This window comes from Toxotes jaculatrix, chromosome 3, assembly GCF_017976425.1.
Source record: "Toxotes jaculatrix isolate fToxJac2 chromosome 3, fToxJac2.pri, whole genome shotgun sequence".
Classification (NCBI taxonomy): Eukaryota; Metazoa; Chordata; class Actinopteri; family Toxotidae; genus Toxotes; species Toxotes jaculatrix.
This window is the reverse complement of record NC_054396.1, coordinates 3,258,729-3,279,151: the sequence shown is the minus strand read 5'-3', so window position 1 is coordinate 3,279,151 and position 20,423 is coordinate 3,258,729. Positions and strand designations below refer to the sequence as shown.

The window sequence follows — 20,423 nt, the reverse complement described above, 5'->3', positions numbered from 1 at the left end:
AACAATATGTATTAGTTCAGCTAGCTGAAGACCCCCCCCCAAAAAAAAAAAAAAAATCTGATTTTGATGTCCTAAAGGGTTCTTGGTCTTAATTAGGGGTTCTGAGACCCCCTGGGATTGGTATTCGGTCATAAACCTAAGTACTGGGAAACTTTTCATTTTGAACAGATGGTGACACTAGAAGAAAAGTCCGGGTATCACCAAAGTTATAATTTATCCTTTGAAGACCTTGAATATACTGTATGTGCCAACTTTTATGGAGATCTATTCAAAATTTGTGATTGAAATTGTAAACTGATATTTAACTCTTACCCATACTGCCTCCTCTCGTGCCATATTGTTAACGATTCTAAAAAGACTGTGAGATTTAAAATTTCAGGCTCTGTGTTAACCATGAAAGAAAACATGCTGTTGACTGTTATTTCTTTGACTGTCAGGTGACCTCAGTAACTGAATCATTCCAAGTCTGTTCATCTGGTGGAGGTCATGTGCAACATCTTTCTGGACAGACCTCTGTTATCTGTCCGGCTGAAAGCAGAACTCAATCCACTGGTCATCACAGTTTTGTCAGCCACCTCAGTGTATTCATCCTCGGTCCCTTTCCATGTCCTAGAGGACATCCAGAGCAATGCAGCGCAATTCAGACATAAAGTGATGGTTTTTAACTCTTCTGGTATTGCAAACCTATAGACCTGTCTGAGTTGCTACTTGGGAAGAAAAGTCTACAGGTGAACTTGCCAATCCAATGCGGCCCTCCACCTCTGAAGCTGGACAGGGAGAGAAGTGAGTGGAACAAGAAGATGACAGAAACAGCTGTTAGCAGCGATCCCATGCCACAGGCCTATTATTATTATGATGCCAAATCTCAACTCAAAGTCAGAGTTGAGATCACTTTCCTACTGCAGCTGGAGCCCGATGGTGGCCCATTTGGACGCATCATCTACCACTTTGATTACAACAACTTCTCTTTTATGACCGAACCGAGATCAGAGATCCTCAGGATCAATACATCAGCTTTCCATCTGGGCTCAGACTGACTGGAAAATGTAGAGAGAGCTCTATCAAATTCCATAGGCCTAATGAATTTCAAGCATGATGAGAGTAAGTATCTGGACTTTGTTACAGGATTCCATGTGCTAGATAAGAAGACACACATCTTTGTTCTTGAAGGGCTGAAACAGAAAGCAGTGCAGAGACTTTGGGAGACTGTTCCTATGAAGTAAGCCCATGAACTCTATCTTGCCCTTACAGCCTGTGTTAACAGATTTCAGCTGTGCTGTCTATTTGGAAAGAGTGTTTGAATTCCAGTGAGAATCCTGCAGTGTGTGTGGTGTTTGGTAAGCGAAGTGGGAGTCAGGAGGAGCAGGTGATTGTCCTCTACATTTCAAAGCTGGGTTTCTTCAAGCGCATCTATGACTCATTAGATGTGGGTTTGACTCCTATGCATCTAAAAGAGCCACTACGGACCATCATGAGACAGCCTCTGACCTGCATTAGAGGCAGGACCCCCAAACCCTGTTTCCAGGGTGTGTCAAGGTACTCATATAGTGAGATTACAAGGACATTTAAAGACCATGATGAAGTGATTATGCATGCACTACAAATACAGAACTCTGTACATCACAGCAGACAATGCTGCTATAAAATGTAAAGTATACATAAAGTATGAAAGTTTAGTCTTGACCTTGGAAATTGTACTTGACAAAATAATCTTAATTCAAGCTCTGTTTACACATCTGGTAAGTAAACCTTGGATCAAGATTAGTTTGTCAAACTAAAGTATACATAATGTGATGTGTACTTGAGCAGCTAAAAGTTGTAAAAACACTGGAAGATGACAATATACACGAATAAAGCAGATATTTTTGAATAAATGACATAATAAAGTGGAAGCAAAAAGCAAGAGCAAACACTGAGATGGACTTACCCACTCTGCCTGTCAGGATGAAAAGAAAAGCGACGCTGGACACACACAGTAGAGAATATGTCAGATGGAAACACGACAGCCAGCAGATACCATTCGAACACAGGGACTTCATTCAGGTCTGGAGGCCTCTATAATGTTAATAGAGTAGAATGTGATTCATTAACAGAGCCACTCACGTGTTTCAGTATATTCCAGGAAAATATTCGAAAGATGCAAGAGGAAAATGAGAAGTTGCTCTGTTTGAAATCCATAACTGTAAACATCATTGCCTAAGATTTTTTCATTTGTATCGATATGAGATAATGAAGTTCAGATGAGAGGTGTTCTGTACATGTACATATACTATAAACCTTAAAAAGAGGGGGATGAATAGGCCTAGTTTCGTTTGACTGAGCGTAACAAGTTTAAATGTACTGTTTGGTTCATTCTCTCTTGCTTAGCTCTGATTAACATAGTGGATCATCTAGCAGCTAAAGAGCCAGACATTTGACAGAGCTAAAAGTAAAGGTGTGAGAAACACAACTCCAGATGAATGATAATGCTGATTTGTATCTGCTGGATGTGTAATAGGCAACTATTTGCGAACAAGCTAACTGTAACAACTTTATAAGATGATTCCATATCAGTGTTAAGCTTCTTTCACTGTACCCAAAATCAGTTAATGCAGCTTTAAACTGCATTACTACTGCACAATGATGATGCAACATGCACAAACTTTTATCAAGAAGGACCCTAACAACAGAGGGAAGGACGAATACATCCAATTCAAAAATTGTCAGCAAGAAGATAAAGTATAGAGGATTTGTAATTCAAAAATAAGGCAAGAAATCAAGTGTCTAGAGAGGAACTTCTATGTATTGTGTTTCTCTGGTGGTAACTTTAGATGCCTGGGTGGAGGTTCATCTACAGTGAGTACTGCAGGGCTACAGTGGATCCTGATTCCTAAAAAAAGCCTCAAGCTCTGCTGCTGCCTCTACAGTTTGGGTGGAAGAGCTGAGGGAGGTGACGTCACTCTTCATCTTTCAGCAGTGTGGGGTCTCACACTAAGGTTCAGTTTATTGGCATTCCCATGAAATTTAGCACAGGGATAAAAAAATTTTTTATCACTGTTTACCTACTCGTCTTTCTTTCTCTATGATCCAGTTTGTTTGGGTTTGGGATAAAATAGCATGTAACATGACATGACTAATAAAATTAGCCTTGCTGTTGCCTCAGGTGTCCTGACAACACAATAATTTATTGTCCCCACTGGCAGTTCAAATAACATTTGAAAAGAATTTGAGGCATCTAATTAATCTCTAGAGGTGTTCAGCGATCGTGTGTGTTGTTTGTAGTAGAGAGTTAAGCTGATAATGCTGCTGTTTACTGTGCATCCATCCATGGAGAGAGAACATCCTACATGCCAACACACTGGAGCCCACACTTTCACAGGATGTATGGGAATGAAGCCGGCACAAGGAGGATTTTCAGCTCTACAGCAAACCTTCCCCTTTCTTCAGCAAACCCCCTGTCACCATTTACTGGGCTGGTATGGACTTACCAGGCTTAACTGCTAGAAGTGCTATAACTTTCATGTATACGTCCATTTTGTTATATGTTATATGTGTATTTTGCCTTTCCCATGAATAAATGGGGAAATGTTAACAAGATGTCACGCTGAGATCTTTCCATTCTAGCTGTAGAAGACACCTGCTATAAGTGTGGTGGCTTAGTGTCAGTCCCTGAGAACTGAAGCAAAAACTTCTTTAAGGAGTTCAGTGGGAAAACAAAGAGAAACTGATCACTGAGGAGATAGAAATGTACAAACAGCTGCATCAATACACCAAAAAGCCAATAAATAAAGGTATTACATTACAAAAGGATACTTTTTTTTTTTTTTTTTTTTACCTTAGTTGTACAAGTCACTTGCTGGTAGCCATTTAGATGCAGTAGATCCAGTGGGTGATTTCTCCAGCTATCCAGCAGGTTGCCAGACAGAAATAAACAGCAGCAAATGGAGCCTGTTAACAAAAACCACACCACAGCACTCAAAAAAGGTTTTAAACATTCACAACAGAGAGAAACATCTTTATCTTATTTTCAATCCTTGATTTTCCTTTCAGACCTCACTGTGTCATGGAACTGTTTTTATATGGTAGAGTCTGTCCCATCCAGCTAATAAAAAACTAACCCAGTGCATTTGTTTTAAGTGCCATGATCAGAACTTATATAAGAGCTATTTAGAAGCACAGAAATTTATGCCAGTATTTGAAGAGGGTCTGGCTTTCTGTAGGGGATGGGGGGGGTGGAGCTGAGTGTTATGTCGGGTTACATGTAATTTGTTGCTTTTTATGAGTTTGGTTGTATGTGATTTCTTCAGTAAAAGGGTTTACATGTAGGCTGTACTTGCCTCATTTGTGAAGGGGGTCCCTCCCAGATCAGAGCTTGGTGAGGAGACACCAAAGACCAACTCTATGCATATTCTGCATTCACTTAATAATCTTTTCCAAATGAGCTGACTGACTGAAATACAAGTGTCAGGTGGGGCAACATATTAACTGTCTATTAACATAGCATTAGTGTATTATAGTGTGTATGTTTTTATGCTGTTGCTACACATGGCAGATTGTTTTCCTGCCATACAAACTGCAGTAACTAGCATGAATGCACTGAATATTACACTGAACAAACATCATCCAAGAGTGGATTTTTTCCTATGACTGTCTGGGCTGTAGGCTTTTGAAAGCCAATATTGATATGTTTTGATTGAAGCTCCAGATGGCGGATATTTGAGCCAGTATTAGTCTTTGCTACTGAGTAACACACTCCCACACCACACTGGAGAATAAACTGGGACAGGGAGGAACTTCAGTTACATAAGCAGTAAACAAAATGATCTGTTAATGTATGTCCCCTTGTGTTTGTACAACCAACCAGTGCCCAGGCCTGTTTAGTTCATTTATATTAAGTTCAGCTATATGCACAGTAAGGCATAAACTTTATTTAGGGTCTGCTGTTGGTCCTCAGGTCACTCTCTGCAGCAGGAACAGCTTCAAGCAGCCAGATCTCACTGCAGTTGCTGGCTGAAGAAGCTGCTTCCTGGCAGGAGCACCAACCGACCAGACAACGGCCCAGTTCAACTACCACATGGGAGGAAACTCAAAGAGAAATCAGATTCTTCTGAAAGATGAGCTTAAGAATGTCTGGTGGCATTGCAGGGGCTTTAATGCGGTTGCTACTTAATGATCTAACCTCAAGGCCCTGCCTTAAAGAGAGTCCAAGAGTCAAAATGCAGTTCTAGGTTCTTATTTCAGAAAAGTGTTATATACTTAACACAATTAAACCACCACACAGGAAAGTATGGTTGTATTACACAGAAAGTGTAAGTATGATAAGTGACCTGCGACTTATCAAGGTCACAAAGGAGGATCAAGATGTTCCCATAGCTTGACCCTTCACATTGGTCAAGCTGTGAGCCCAAAATGTACGTCATTATATGTCAAGGCTGTATACAACTGCTGTATAAAATACCTTTAAGTGGATATGGAAACTGAAAACAGTTGCTTATTAACACATCAAGAAGTAACAACGCAGCATTATCACTCATCTGAAGATGTAATTTTTCTGCCATTTAGTAAACATACGTCAAACTCTCTTTTAGCTCTGTTTTTGGTCACTAGCAACACTTGAGGGAAATGTTTGCTACGAGAGCGGTGAGAGTGAGCCAGGAGCTGTGGCTGGACAGATAAACTTTGGACAGGCTAGCAGTTCTCAACACTGATCATGGTGAAGTTTCAGTGTTAGATCATAAATAACAGAGACAACAGAGACAACCAGTGTCAGTTTCTCCTCTAGTTTCCAAAAGTTGAACTATTTTCAACTTAAAGTATTGTGAGCAGAAAAAAAAGAGGTGTACGCTGAGGGCGTTTTTGCACCGATGATAGCTGCCTGTAGACACAGGCCCTTAGTGTCTGTATTTCACAATGCTTGGTAACATTTTTTTCAGTTTGTCATTTCTGGCACTAGCTACAGTAATAACCTTTAGTCTGTAAGCCAACAGCTGTTTTTTTGTGTTGCAGCCTCTGCCTCAACTATCTGTGATGAACTTGCGTGACAACAAAGCTGAGGCTCAGGCTCTGGCTCCTGGCCCCCCGTATGGACTGCAGCCTCAGCTGCAAAACTCCATCCCAAGACATATCTCTTCTTCCAACAAGGACCCCTTTATGTAAGCTCAAGTTAGAACTTTTATTAAGAAGAAAAAAAAAGAAACTTAGCAAATACTGATGCAAAATATGAAAAGGTTTTTGTCTCAAAGTTCTGTTGCTTCTTATAGAGGATTCAGTAGGCAGCGTTCTTTCCTGTACAAGCGGACCGCCCTGCCTCTCACAGACAAGGAGAAGCGTATCTTCACATCAGCTGTCCAGCGTTTCAGGAATACTTCAGAGGCAAGAACCCACAAAAACCATACCTTTCATACCAAATAGGCTCATTAAAAGCATTAAAACTAGCATGTTGTGCAATGATTAACTGTAGCACTAAAGTCAAAAAGCACTTTGGGTAGAATTTAATCGCCATTAGAATAGAACAGCCATTATCCAAAGATTTCAGGTTTTATATTTGAAGTCATGGTTAATAACACATAGTAACTATTAAAATAAATCTCTTAATTTAATGTTGAAATAATGTCCAACTAAAAAAAGGACTGATAAAAGAGTAAATGCAGATCACTGAGTGTGAACTGTCTCGCTCACACTGTCCAACCATGAGACACAGTGCTGCGGTCACATGGGAGAGCTCAGTATGTTCTTTCAAGAGGATGAGAGCAGATGTAGGCTCTTTTCTCTAAGACCTCCCTGGCGATCTTCTTGATGTTGGCATCGTTGTTCTCAGGAGAGTCTGGAAGAGATTGAGATGGGAATTACAAAACAAGCTGCTTTCATTTGTTAAATACAAAATACAACTTTATCATCTGTCTGGATAATGTCACTAAATAACTTACATATAGGTCATTAAAAACAAAACAAAAACAGTGTGACAATGAAAAGCAGTGGGGGGTTTGAGTGTTGGTATGTGGGGTTTGGTGGGGAAATTCCACAACACGTGCAAAAAAAAAAAAAAAAAAGCAAAGCACAGGGCTGTTCTCAATTACCATTTTGTGTTGTACTTACGTTTTTGCAACTGAGTCAGCATGTAATTGTTCTTGAAGTAAGCCTCGCCGCAGAATGTGTTTGCGAGCAGCACCTAGAAAAATGAACAACACAGGCTTTCAAGCAGACGTACACGAAGCCAACTGGAAAACAACTGAGAGAAAGGAAACCTAAATGTGATGCAGGAGGCGGTTGAAAGCAGAAAGTGCAATCGAATGTGAAGACACACAATTGTAAACATTTGTTGATTCTATTTTTATCTGCAAAGACAACACAGCACATTAATTGGAAACAGGACACGCTATTCCATCAATAAGCACGTGTGTGCTTTATATAAAATTGTCAGATTAGCAATTTCCTGTTCACCATGGAAATAAGTCCAGTTCAACAAACAGAAAACACTCGAAACGTTTTTGAATCACAGTGAACCTAAACCAGGTGAAAACGATTGAAACCATATTTTTCTTTTGTGAAAAACATAACTCAGAACACAAAGGTGGACCACTACATGTATCCTGTCATTTATGGCTGGGGCTACAGTGGAGAGAAATGCTGTGGGAGGAGCACAGAGCCGCACATCTGAAACACAGAGGAGTGTTTCAGATAATACAAAGCATCCATCGCCTCCTTTAATGTCTCTCTGTTGGGGATTTGTTTTGCTCTGCCTAGCTCTACATCACTGTTTCTGATTACCCATGGACCTGTCCTACAGTCAGAGCTGACACTCTGCCATCCTGTGTCCGTCTCCACCTAATAAAAAAACTTCTTCCATGTGAAAATCATAGAGCAGCACAGGTTACAGCTCTAAAAAATATTACAGTGAAAATGAGTGATGTGCTAAATCTATGCAACCACTCGTATGAGTTACCAATAAATCTAGGGACGTGCAGATCATAGGCCACATTAAACATGTTTGCACCAAAAAAAAGAGGAGGGAGGAAAAAATAGAAGACAAAATAGAGGTGACAACATGTTGTGACATGGTGCTGCCTTAATTGCTTTCAGCCGACTACAGCTTCCCACACTAACTGAAAACAGCCTCGTCTAATTAGACAGCAATGTGTGTTTTATTAAGATCGATAAATTCACTGATCTTAATTGAGGCGTGACCTGATTTGCGGATATTTACGCTGTGATCGAATGCAATGACTTAAGAGATGTGTATCACTGCATCAGCAGCAAAGTGTGACTTATATCATCTAAATATTACTTTATTTCTCAATAACTGTAAATTCAGCTGACACCTATAAGCGGAGCCTCCTATATGAACGGATCATGAATGGCAGCACAGTGAGATAGTTAAACTAATATAAAATGTGTCTTCATAAGAGAAGCTGGAGTTTACGACAAACACTGAACATTTATTAGCACTTAAAGTGTTCTATCTGTTTATAACGACAACAAGTGTTTAAAAACCATTTCTTAATATATATTAAGCTTATTAATCCTAAATAGAGGCACTTAAAGTAAAGTGCTGCTGGCACACAGTTCAGATTAGGAGATAATTGCCAAAAGAGTGTCAGTATACTGGTGTGTGGTTGAGGCTGGTAAAGAGCACCACATGGGCCCAAACTGGATATTCACCAAAATGATTTAACTCACCAATATAAACTTGAAAACGTGCCACTCTAGGGCTACATCAGAAACTTTTAGTCAAGTTTCTGAAATGTATTTTAGAGATATATCAATGTAAATACAGACTCAGACACTGACATGCAAAGAGTGAGCAGATTAACCACATGACATTTCTTTTTGTTGTTTTGCCAACTGACAGAAATAATGCAGATGTAGCTACAGCTGAGTAAATTAGCAACAATTAACAGTTGTTTTTACTGGACATGACTTAGTTTAAAATGTGTGTGTGTGTGTGTGTGTGTACACACCTCATGGTCATGATTCCTGAGGCCGATGCTGATGGAGCGGCTGGCTCTGGACAGGACAGCTGTCATGGCGTAGAGGTTGATCAGCACATCTGCGACTCTCTTCAGGACGAGCTGTTCGTCCACTATGGTCTGACATCAACATCAAAACAAGGACACTGTAACTGATCTGCAGTGCTTAAAGTTGCTTCAACTTCAGTGTGTCTTTCTAGTCTGACAGGAAAAAAAACTGATTGTATATCATTTTGGAATTTATCAGGTAATTTAATAATTTCCCTGTAAACATCACCCCAGGAAAAAAATGAAACTGTTGAAAATTTGTTGTATATTGGAGGTTGTTACCATAAAGACTGGAAGATCGCAGCTTTCTGTGGATGGCACACTCACTCACTCACCGGTGCTTGGAAAACAGTTTGGGTTTTGCTCTTAAGTTGTAATTAATTACTTCCTGTGTTTACAGATTGTCTGACAGAGACCATAGCGACACCAGGATTACATCTGGGCTAATATGTGAAACCTATTGGGCCTAGTTTAGTGGGAATAGGATCATCTCCTTTTGGGAAGTTTCAAATCTTTACAAGACTTCAGATTTAAAGTGACCTCTCAGTGGGAGGGAAACAGACTGGGCCTGAGTGCCAGGCCTCACACATTTATAAGAGCACACACACAGTCAGGCCTTCCCAAAGCACCTCAAGCTACTAACATTAGTATGGGTGGTAACTAAAGGAACGTTCCGGTCTATTATAACTTTGGTCTTCTTTCTATAATTTGGTCTTCACTGCTCTTGTCCATCTGATCATCTGACTGCTCATGTTTGTTGCTGTGTTGGGTTTAGTTGTTGTGTTCCCTGGTAAGTCCAAAACATTGTCCCCTTCACCCACAAACACCACCCTCAGAGGTTCTGGACCCGTGTGCCACAGAGCTACTAAATTTGAGAAGACAACTTTCAGTCACCTCCAGCTTTCTCTGTTATTGCTCATTTAAAATGTCAATAATATGCACATACAGAGTAAAGCTGTTGTCATTAACCTGGATTTATGTGGATTTACACCATTTCATAAGGATTTTATCACCCACAGAGCAACAGCTCGAGAATGACTGCTGGTAAACATTTAGTGTTTATAGGCAGCAATTAAGTCACTATTTCATACTCAGTTATATATGACAACAGAAAAAGTATGTCGATGAGAACAGCTCCGGTAGATTGTGAATTCAACCACATTAAAACACAGCACGCAGGTGAGGACACTGAACAGCAGTTTAACAGACACTAACACTGAGTAGAGTATCTGTCTGTGTGTGTGTGTGTGGTCTCGGTCACATACAGGGTCTGTGTGGAAGCATATTTAAGAAGACAACTTTCATCACTGTCATCTGTCAGTTTTTACTCTTTTTTTTTTTAGGCCTGGGGTTCCCAACCTATGGGTCAGGCTCCTCCAGTGGTGTCATAAGATAAATCTGAGGGAGTCTGAGATGATTATTGGCAGAAGAAAGAAAATAAATCAGATCTTTGAGCCTCAAACTGTTATTTAAGTTAAACCATGTGAGAGGTTTAGAACATGTCTCTTCAGTGAAATTGCTGACAACTTTTGCGACAACTGAAACACTGCAATTAGACAATGCTTTCTGTACGTTTTCTACTGTATTTCAAAAGCTTATCATGCGTTTTTTAATGTACAGTTTGAAAAGTAACTTGTAACTACAGCTGTCCAATAAATGTAGTGGATTAAAAAGTACAATATATCCCTCTGCTCTGATGTGCACATGAGATCAGCCCTGTAAAGAGCCACAGAACGTGCACTACATGTTATCTGCACACAAATGTCTATTTAAATACTGAGCTGTTGCAGCATGATACATTCATTTAACTGATGCTAACTGATACATCACACATCAGGAGGTTTCACTGTGCGGATCAAGGACACTTCAGCATGTGAACAGGAGGAGCTGGGAACCACTACTACCAGAGGTACTGCTGACTCTAGTAAGTCCATCTCTTTTTTTTAATTTCATCCCAATGTCCTCAGAATATCTCAGTGTCCCAGGTCTCAAACACAATGGTTGAAGAGAACAAGAGTCAGGAGATAAAAAACATGACTTGCACAAGTTGTTGACCATTGAATTTAAAGGGCTTACTTTGATTTAAACAGTAATGAATTTAAAATGTTCAAGCTCTTGTTCTTGTACTCATGAAGAGTGCAGTGTGATGAAAGCCCACTGAGGACACTGCACTGGATCAAACTAGAGTCAAACGATACAGGAAGTGGGGATTTGGAAAGCTGACCTGTTTCCAAGATGTTTATAGCTTCTTTGGGAAAACCGTGATTACAAAAGCACAGTCACATAGAAGCTTTATCAGAGCAGCTGTCTAACACACGTACACCCCAGAAACGCTGACTGAAAGATATGAACAAATCCCTAACGACATTATGAAACGATGAGTACATTCAGCCGACTGATACAAAAGGGAATTCTGTCCAAATGAGTTGGAAACATTTAAGCAGGAAAATCCCAGAATATAAAATAAATCAGATATTACCTTTCCAAATCTGTACAGTAGGTTCTCCACAGTCATTCCAAAAAAGCTGACATTCTCCTCAAACTTCTTCGCACTTTCCTGTGAACAGAAAACTACTGAGCCTCTAGAAAACAACTAATACATGTAAGGCTGGCAAAAGATGTTTCCTTTACTCCTTACTGCCAAGGCAGGATGCACTACGCCGTCTTTTCCCGTCAGGCCAAGGTCTGTTGAACCACCAAATGAGAACTTCAGTTTCTTGCCCACCATGCCCAAAGCAAGACCTATGTTCCCTTTCTTCATCTCCCTGGAGGCAGAGAAAAGAAAAGAAAAGAAAAGAAAAGACTGAGGGACAGAAAAAGCAAAAGATTTTGTGATCAATTACACTACACTCAACTTTGTGATGGTATTTTAGACCATCACAAAGTTGAGCCAGCCAGCCAGCCAGATTACCTGTGATACAGGTAAAAGATGCAAAAGAAAAAAAAAGAAAAGATAAACCAAGTGTACACACTAACAGCTGAGCACCAAACAGCAGGCAAAGCTAGCAAATAGCCTATGATTAAAGCATTTAGCAGCAAAGAGCCACATATTCTTCTCAGGAGTTTGTGGACCCATTTCTCATGTATGCTACCGTAACTTAAATATCACACTAATCCAAATCACAGTTGATATGTAGACATACAATACTGTGCGAAAGATTTTGGCATTTGAGTTGTTTAGATTCTTATCCATGATGCAGTAACCATCAGGACAATGAGCCCAAACATGCAGCCAGAGTCAGGAAGAACTGTCTTCAGAGACAAGAAGAAAAAGGAGTCCTGTAACAGACGCTCTGGGAAACCACATTAGTACCTGGAAAACTGTTAACAAGTGTCCTGAAGAACAGGAGCTGTTTTACAGGCAAACAGTGGTCACAGCAAATACTGATGTGATGTACTTTGTATTAAGTTCACTGCTAAAAGAAAAAAAAAAAAAAAAAAAGCTTTAAAGCCTTCATATTCTTACTTTATTTTCCCCGTGAGGACTTTGCCAGCATATTGCATTCCAGTCAGAGCAATGTACATCCTCAGGATTTCATTGGTCCCCTGAAAACAGACAGCAGAATCCATAAATGGCACACTGTCAGTTTCACATTTATTAGACCATATTAGACCATACCACATCACATACATTTGCAAGAAGAGCTCAGCGTTTCCCTCATTGAAAGTGTAAGATGCTCTTAAAATGTGGAAAATTAAACTGAAAATAAAAGGCTGATAAGCTGCAGGTCTGCACAGTCTATTTATCCAAATACAGAAAGAAAACTTAACCCTTATTTAAAAAAAAAAAAAATCAAACTGTTTGATTCCAAAGTCAATTGTACCACCTGGTGGCCACTTACAGAACAGATCATTTCAACAAACCAACTCCAGTATATTAAGTTTTACACCAGTCCAAAGTCCCACCCACCAAAATACGTTTGACTCACCACCAATCAAACCCTGTAGAAAAAACTGAATATGTAGAAAAAATCACATTTTATTTTTTTATCTAATTCCACATGTTATTCAACATGAAGGTGTTGAGATTTTTAATGACTGAATAATTATCAGAGTACCTCAAAGATGGGCAGGATGCGACAGTCCCTGACATAGCGCTCATAGGGGTAATTCTTTGTATAACCCAGACCTCCGAGGACCTGAAGAGCTTCGCTGACACAAATCCAGCCTCCCTCTGAGCTGAACACCTGAACAGAACACAGAGGATACACATTATTGGCCTCTTTGTTTTATACCAGTTTTACATGAACAAAGTTTAGTGACAGAGCGGTCGAACCTTGACCATGGCGGCCTCTATCGAACAGTCTGGAAGCCCCGGCCTGTCCATCATCCCTGCTGTCAGGTACGCCATGCTCTCCATCACAAAGGCATTAAGGGCCATCAAAGCAAACTTCTCCTACAGTAACAGGGAAAACACCTTACTCACTTCTGACCAGATTGAGAGGTGGAGGTTATCCACTAGATCTCTGTGATAGAAAAGTCGACTGTACCTGAATCATACCAAATTCACTCAGGCTTTTGTTAAACTGCTTCCTGGTCCCAGCGTACTCAGCCGTCAATGCTACAGAGTCAGACACAGATCATGTCACATTTTACAAAACCCACACACGCAAGCTCGTAATCACTTATCTCAGCTGCTGTGCAGGGTTTGTACCTATCAGTTTCTTTATCATTCCAGCTGAAGAACTCCCCATACTGAACCTCCCTGAGTTCAGGATGTTCATGGCAATCTGTGCAAAAAGAAGCAAAAGTTCACATAATCTTACAGAAACAGTCGTGTACAACAGTTTATGCTCAGGACAGCTTAAAGCTCACCTTAAATCCACCACCTATTTCTCCTATTACATTCTCCAGAGGCACTGGGACGTTGTCGAACGACACTTCACAAGCTGAAAAAGTCAGAAAGTTTCATTACAAATGACAGAAAAAGCACAAACTCTACCAAGAACGTTCCCAGTACTCGTCCTTTCATCCAAACTCAAGAAAGCCTTACTGTTGGAGCCCCTGATGCCCAGTTTGTCCTCAGGCTTCCCGCTGGTGATGCCGCCAAAAGCCCTCTCCACAATAAAGGCTGAAATCTTATCTTTCTTCTCGCCATCTACAGTCACCTCCGTCCTGGCAAACACCGTCATAATATCTGCAAACCCTCCGTTTGAAATCCAAAACTGAAAACACAAATTCAAAGACACGGGAACTTCAGAGTTTAATGTGAAACGAGCGGTGTGGGAGGATTTTAAACCCAGATCAAACTCTCACCTTGGAGCCGTTGAGCAGGTAATGTTTCCCGTCTTCTGACAAGGTTGCACGGGTCTGAATGGAGGCTGCATCACTTCCACTGAAATGATCAAACCGAGTGTGAGTGAAGCTAATGCAAGCATATGTACCACCAAGTGTCGAAGCTATCACAATTTTACCCTGGAAACAGAACGTTTCTGCCACTGACGGGACAGAAAGTGTCCCATAAAATCCTATAACGGACGCCTCAGCTGTTTCAACTGAAACCCCTTAACCACACGCAGAATGTCCTTTTTCAAAGGACACAGGACAAGTGATTAACAAGCAGAAATGTCTGCTGTAGCAAACACATTAAAAACAGTACTTTGTTTCAAAAAAACAGCTTTGCAAACATTTTATGAGAAATGAAATTCAACATGTTCAAGGATACACATAATTCATTTTGGGGAGTAACACTATTTGTAAACATAACTTGTTTACAAGACACCAACTTTAACTCCTCTTCACCTCCACCTCCTCTCTCATGTTATATCAACAGCTTGTGCATACATGACTGTCCAAATTCCTCATGTATAAACATAACTGCAGCTGCAGAGGGGACATCGTAAACCAGTTGTAAATGAGGTTTCAGTGTCTTTACCTCCCAGGCTCGGTCAGACAGAAAGCTGCAATGTGTTCCCCTGAGGCCAGTTTGGGCAGATACTTCTGCTTCTGGGCTTCATTCCCTGCGATCAGAATCCCCTGAAACACCAGAGCGGTTGTTAGCAAAGCAAACCGCACAGATGAATCATCTCAAAAACCTAATTTAATATTACAACAACGATCATCTAATGTTATGGTATTTTAATCACAGACTGAAACTATATCACAGGGCGATATCTGCCTCCTGTTTGTCCTCATAACATGTACTGTAGTTGATGGTTTCATGTACAACTCTGTTACACCGTTTTATTCTTACCTTCAGTCCAATGGCTTGATGTGCAGCCAATGTTACAGCAATAGAGCCGTCTAATGAGATGATCTCTGCCAGTCGTGCGTACATAGTGTTGGACAGTCCGAGACCCCCTGGGTTAAAAAAAACAAAACAAAAACAAAACAAAACAGAGCCACTGCCTTCAGTTTTACTTATTAAGTCACAGCAGGACTGTATTTCTGACTTGAATGGATGTGTGAGAAAACAGATGCGGTGCCACTGTAAACTCAGGACTGTAGTACTGTGTTACCACATGAGGATTACAGGCTTGAAATACACAAACTTGATTGAGATCACAGTGAATTAGTTTAATAGCTGTTATACATTTATTCTGTATCTACTGTTACTGCAGACTTTTCAAATCACTGTCCAATTACAACTTCATTACCATGCAACCATTATGTCACTTTAGCAGTCGGTTAGCTTAGCTTAGCATAAAGACTTGAAATAAGGAGAAGCAGCTAGACCGGCTCTGGTGTCAGTTATTGAGTGTAGACTCGTCATTGTTTCAGCTTTAATTTGGTAATTGTGAAGCTCCGGAGTTACCAAACATTTTTCACCTAATGAAATATATACCTACTGATGACACATATTTTTGACAATTATTGTCATTGGTTAGACTACATGACAGATAAACTGTGTGTGCATCTTCCTTTGAAGAGTCATCTCACCATACTCCTCAGGAACCATGATTCCAAACAGCCCGAGCTCCTTTAACCCATTCAGAGTCTCCACAGGGATTTTGGCCTCTTGGTCAATCTTTGCTGAGTCAACTGAAATCACACACACACAAACACACAAAAAAACAGTCTGTATTTGTCAAATCATTAAATTACTCAGAGGAAACTAATTGCAAGATCCTAATTCAGGTGTATTCATGTATTTTCAGTTTTTCTTTTAACTCTTGATTCCACCAGATCTCTTCTCTCACCTTCCTCATTGAAGAATTTTTCCACAGGTGCAACAAGCTGATTGATCTCTTCCACTTCTTCATTTCCAATTTCTGGATAAGGGAAGACCTCAGCCTGGAGCAGAAACAGAGCTGTGTGTAAGCCCTCTACTTCTGAATTCAGATGCTGTGACTGCATGCTCACCCCAGTGTAAAGAAATACCAATAAGAGAAAATGAGCATCTTGATTTTTCACTTGATTTAACATACAAAAATCAGGTTCATCAATGACTCGACTGAACTAATACTATGAGCCATGTGGTCTCAAACAAAGACACAATACTGTGCCAGAGTTTAAACCGTTGTGCCCATTTCCCAGGAGAGAGTGGATGTGGATATCAAACCACACCCACATAGTCCTGATGGAGCAGACTGGTTTCAGGTTGTGAGTGTTACCTGCATGTCACGAGACATGGCTTCTTATCTCACTGTTAGTGATTATTAATGCAACAGGTAACTTCCTGGTGTATAGTTAGGACTAACCTGAATGTTTTAACTGGCTCAGTCTGCACAATCATTACAACAGTGAGTGGGGTTCAAGCTCTGTGAAGATATGAGTGAGTGGATACATACACACAAATCTGGACATGTAGCAAAGTTAATCTGTACAAAAAAAGTGCTCCAGGGCAGTTTACACAAGATGCTTATCACAAAACACACCCTAACACCTGAAGCTGACATGCCTGCTAGGGGCAAGATCTTCAAAAACTACAGTCCCATTTCTCGCCTCCAGTCCTTCTTCCAAATCATACAGTGAAGCAGAAGACATGATAATAAACTCCTGGAGTGTGTAACTAAGCAGCCCTCTTTCATGATACGGTAAGTATGTGGCTGCTCTCCCCACACAATATGACTACAAGAGTTAAAATTGGAGAGGTGCTGTAAAGACTCAGCCACCATGTCACTGTGCTCACCACATCTGAGGCACTCAGCATGAACACCTGCTTTATTTCAACAGATTACCATAACAGTCAATGAACCACATGATGTTAATTAGCTAATAAAACTGAAGAGGAAAAAGTGAAAACCTGTTAGACAAACTTAGGTTAACACAACACTGACTAACATATGACAAACTGTGAGCCCTCTCCCCACACTCTGTATGCCAGGTTTAGCAGGTCATAAACTGACTTCAAATAAAAGATGGAACAAGAAACAAAGTAAAGTTTAGTTTCGTAAATAAAGTTAGAGAAAGAAAATGATTGCTTGTGTGTCATGTATCTTTTTGCTATGTATAAAAATATCTCGATAAACTATGCACAGTTTCTTTCTTTCTTTCTTAGGTCTAAACACAGTGTGACAGCCTGCTCCATCACACACTGACTGAACACTAATAGCCACCACACACAGCTACAGTCCATCATCAGACGAGGTGAAACAGCTGGAACTGTCTTTTTTTCCAGCCACCATGTCTCCTCTCACTAGTCCCATGCAAGTGTCCAGAATGGTGAACTCAGCCTCGGGTGGGCTGAATATGCTGATGTCCAGGGGCTGGAGACTGTACCCACACATGGTGTGTACCCAGCATGTTCTCCCTGCTGTTCCTCTGCTGATGGTAAGCATGCCTTTTACCTTCTGGTACAGAACCTTGACTTTGGACTAGAGCTTGTCTTCAGATGCAGTTTCATCACAGATACAAATAAGCTGAGGCTTGTTATTGGGACTAAGAATATTCTCATATAATCTGACAAAGATGTCTCCTGGGCTAGGGACTCTGGTGAACAGCTGGTGAGCTCAGGGAGCTGACTTTTGAAACAGGCCCACCAGTTGTCACTATGGCCTCATTACAAACTCACCAGTGTGTGGTCTGAGCAGGTGGACCTGGGTATAACATACATCTATGACACTTTTCTTATGCTTTCCCCTGACTTCACCTTCCACACTGTCAGAGGAAGAGTCTCCCTGCTGTTTCTCTTTTTCTATCTTTTCCTTGAGTCTTCCCAAACAAAAGAAATATGTACAATGGAAATCCTTGGTGATTGGCTGAGCTCCAAACCTATAAATATATACGGAAATGATATAAATATATGGATTTGTAGTTCACAACATTATCATCATAGCACATACTATATAAAAGTTGTTTCACTAAGTCCCTACATTGTGGAATTAACTAAAATATGTATTTTCTCTTAATAAATGCGCCCACGCCAGGAGACTCTGTATACTTATGTCTGAATATAATTTACTCTGGTCTCTTGCTCAATTTCTGTTTTGTTTATTTAAATATTATATTATTTTGTCTTTATTTTCTCTACTCTATTGTATATACCTTCCATGTTATTATATCATTTCACTTCAATCCTGTTTGTTTTGTTTTTTGTTACATCCTGTGGGTAGTTGTTGGTTAAATGTTTACATAGTAAACACTTTTATTTGGGCGCTGTGATTCTGTTTGTCTCTGTGAACTGTCCTTCACATCTTCCCCTGTCCTCAATGGAAAGTGTCAACAAGTTTTTCAGGTTTAATCCGCTCGTCTCTGGCTCCAGCTGAACCAGAGCTACAGCCACAGTCATCAGCCCCTCTTACCTTGTTCACCTGACCGAGGAACAGATCCTTAGCATAGGCGAGGTTCCTGGAGTGAGTTTTAATGCTCCTCCGCTGCTGGAAACGCTGCACCTCTCTCCCAGCATGCCTCACGCTGCAGGCGAGCATTCGCTTCCCGATTTGAACAGATTTAGACAAGACGACAAACTTGTTTACATTCATCATTCTTCTAATATAAACCTCTGCTCACAGACGGCAGTCCATTGAAGTACCATACACAATCACAACCGGATACCTTTCACCCGATTCTGTCTCATGCTGATGGCGTAACAGAGGGTTAGATAACACCTTCAAAGACCCTCGTAAAATAGAAAATTTCACTTTGACGACCAAAAAAAAAAAAAAAAAAAAAAAAAAAAAGAATAGGCTGGATTTCAAGAACTATCACTGACAAAATTATTACTTTGGCCCACACGTATTAACATAATTTTCATTCTTTCCATCCTCTAAATGCGGGACCATGCCCCAAATCCAAAACGTCCAAATCTTTCTCAAAAGATGTGACAATCCAATTTTACTTACAGAGTTAACGGCTTAGCAGTTTCATAGTCTATGAATTTTGTTTTGCAATATAAAGACTCACAGCATTTAGATTTATCATCAGTCTTCTTCGCACTGCCAGTACTCTCATAGGAAACTGCCGAAATATTAAATTTTAAAGCGACTGAGTCAAAAAAAAAAATGCTTGTATGTGTATATAAAGTGCAAGTTTGCTATTAAAGAATTTAAAGAACAACGGCGTTGTTAAAAGCAAAAACTAACCCGAGGAAAAGAAAAAAAAAAAAAAAATAGGGCACGTTCTCAGTAGCTCTGTCTGATAACAGAAAATCGTTGGCTTCATGGTAATTATGTCACGTACGCCGTTGATATTTCCGACAGCGCGTGAACGCATCATAACAATGCCGCGAGTACACCAGTCGGTGGCGCAATGCGCAAAGGAACTCACTGTGCAGTGAAGGTGAAATAAATAAATACATACATACGTAGTGTATCAAAAATTATGTGGAACTTGTTTTTTAAAAGTGGTGTAACAAATGTGGTGTCAGCCACCAACAAAGACAGGAAAAGGATGTGAAAATAAAAATATCAAGCTGTTTACAAACAGAGGTGAGAAAAAGTAAATAACTAAACAGCTGGTCTGGGTGAGTTTCACTGAATGTAGACCATTCTGTGTTGGCAGAGGAAATGGAGCACCGTGCTGGTCCATCCCAGCTGCACGGTGACGTCGTCCTGCTGACAATGATGATGTGGCCCCTCAAAGCTGCGATCTATTTTTAGCTCCAACCTCAAGGGCCAGATAGACAAACAGGGTAAACTGTCACTCAGACCACCTGCCACAGTCAGGCAGGCAGCCTGGCATGCTGGCTGTGCAAGACTGAGAAAGGAATTAGTCCTGACCTTCATCAGCAGGGACGACTTCCAGAGAATTTTGTTTAGGTTGCTACAAATACCTCACTGTCCCTGAAGAAGGCTTCTGTATTGTCGGATAGCTGAGGGTGGAGTGGATCACAAACATGTTTGTATCAGGGCAGGACCATATAGCTACTAATGAGAACACAGATGTCACGTCCTCAGTATTGTTTCTGGGAATGTGGGGTTTTTTTTAAAGGGGAACTTCACTAATTTTCCACACAGAGGCTGATTGACTTGTCATGAGGAGTGCTACTCACCGTCTGGAAATAGTTGTGTGATGTCTTCTGTGTGTTTTTTCCATTTTAGAAAGCAGGGC

At 40.4% G+C, this 20,423-nt stretch overlaps 1 protein-coding gene across 1 annotated transcript; it reads right to left on the bottom strand.

Moving 5' to 3' along the window:
- Positions 1-6,132: 6,132 nt before the first annotated feature.
- acad9 (acyl-CoA dehydrogenase family, member 9) lies at positions 6,133-18,937 on the bottom strand. Its single transcript, XM_041034870.1, has 18 exons — positions 18,677-18,937; positions 16,133-16,226; positions 15,873-15,974; positions 15,187-15,293; positions 14,869-14,969; positions 14,250-14,328; positions 13,987-14,158; positions 13,809-13,882; positions 13,648-13,723; positions 13,484-13,554; positions 13,270-13,389; positions 13,052-13,180; positions 12,460-12,539; positions 11,632-11,758; positions 11,473-11,550; positions 8,937-9,065; positions 7,075-7,147; positions 6,133-6,802 (listed from the first exon to the last, which is right to left on the bottom strand). Exons 1-18 carry the CDS (start codon positions 18,857-18,859, stop codon positions 6,702-6,704), a joined length of 1,896 nt encoding a protein of 631 aa, XP_040890804.1. The 5' UTR covers positions 18,860-18,937; the 3' UTR covers positions 6,133-6,701.
- Positions 18,938-20,423: the final 1,486 nt, after the last annotated feature.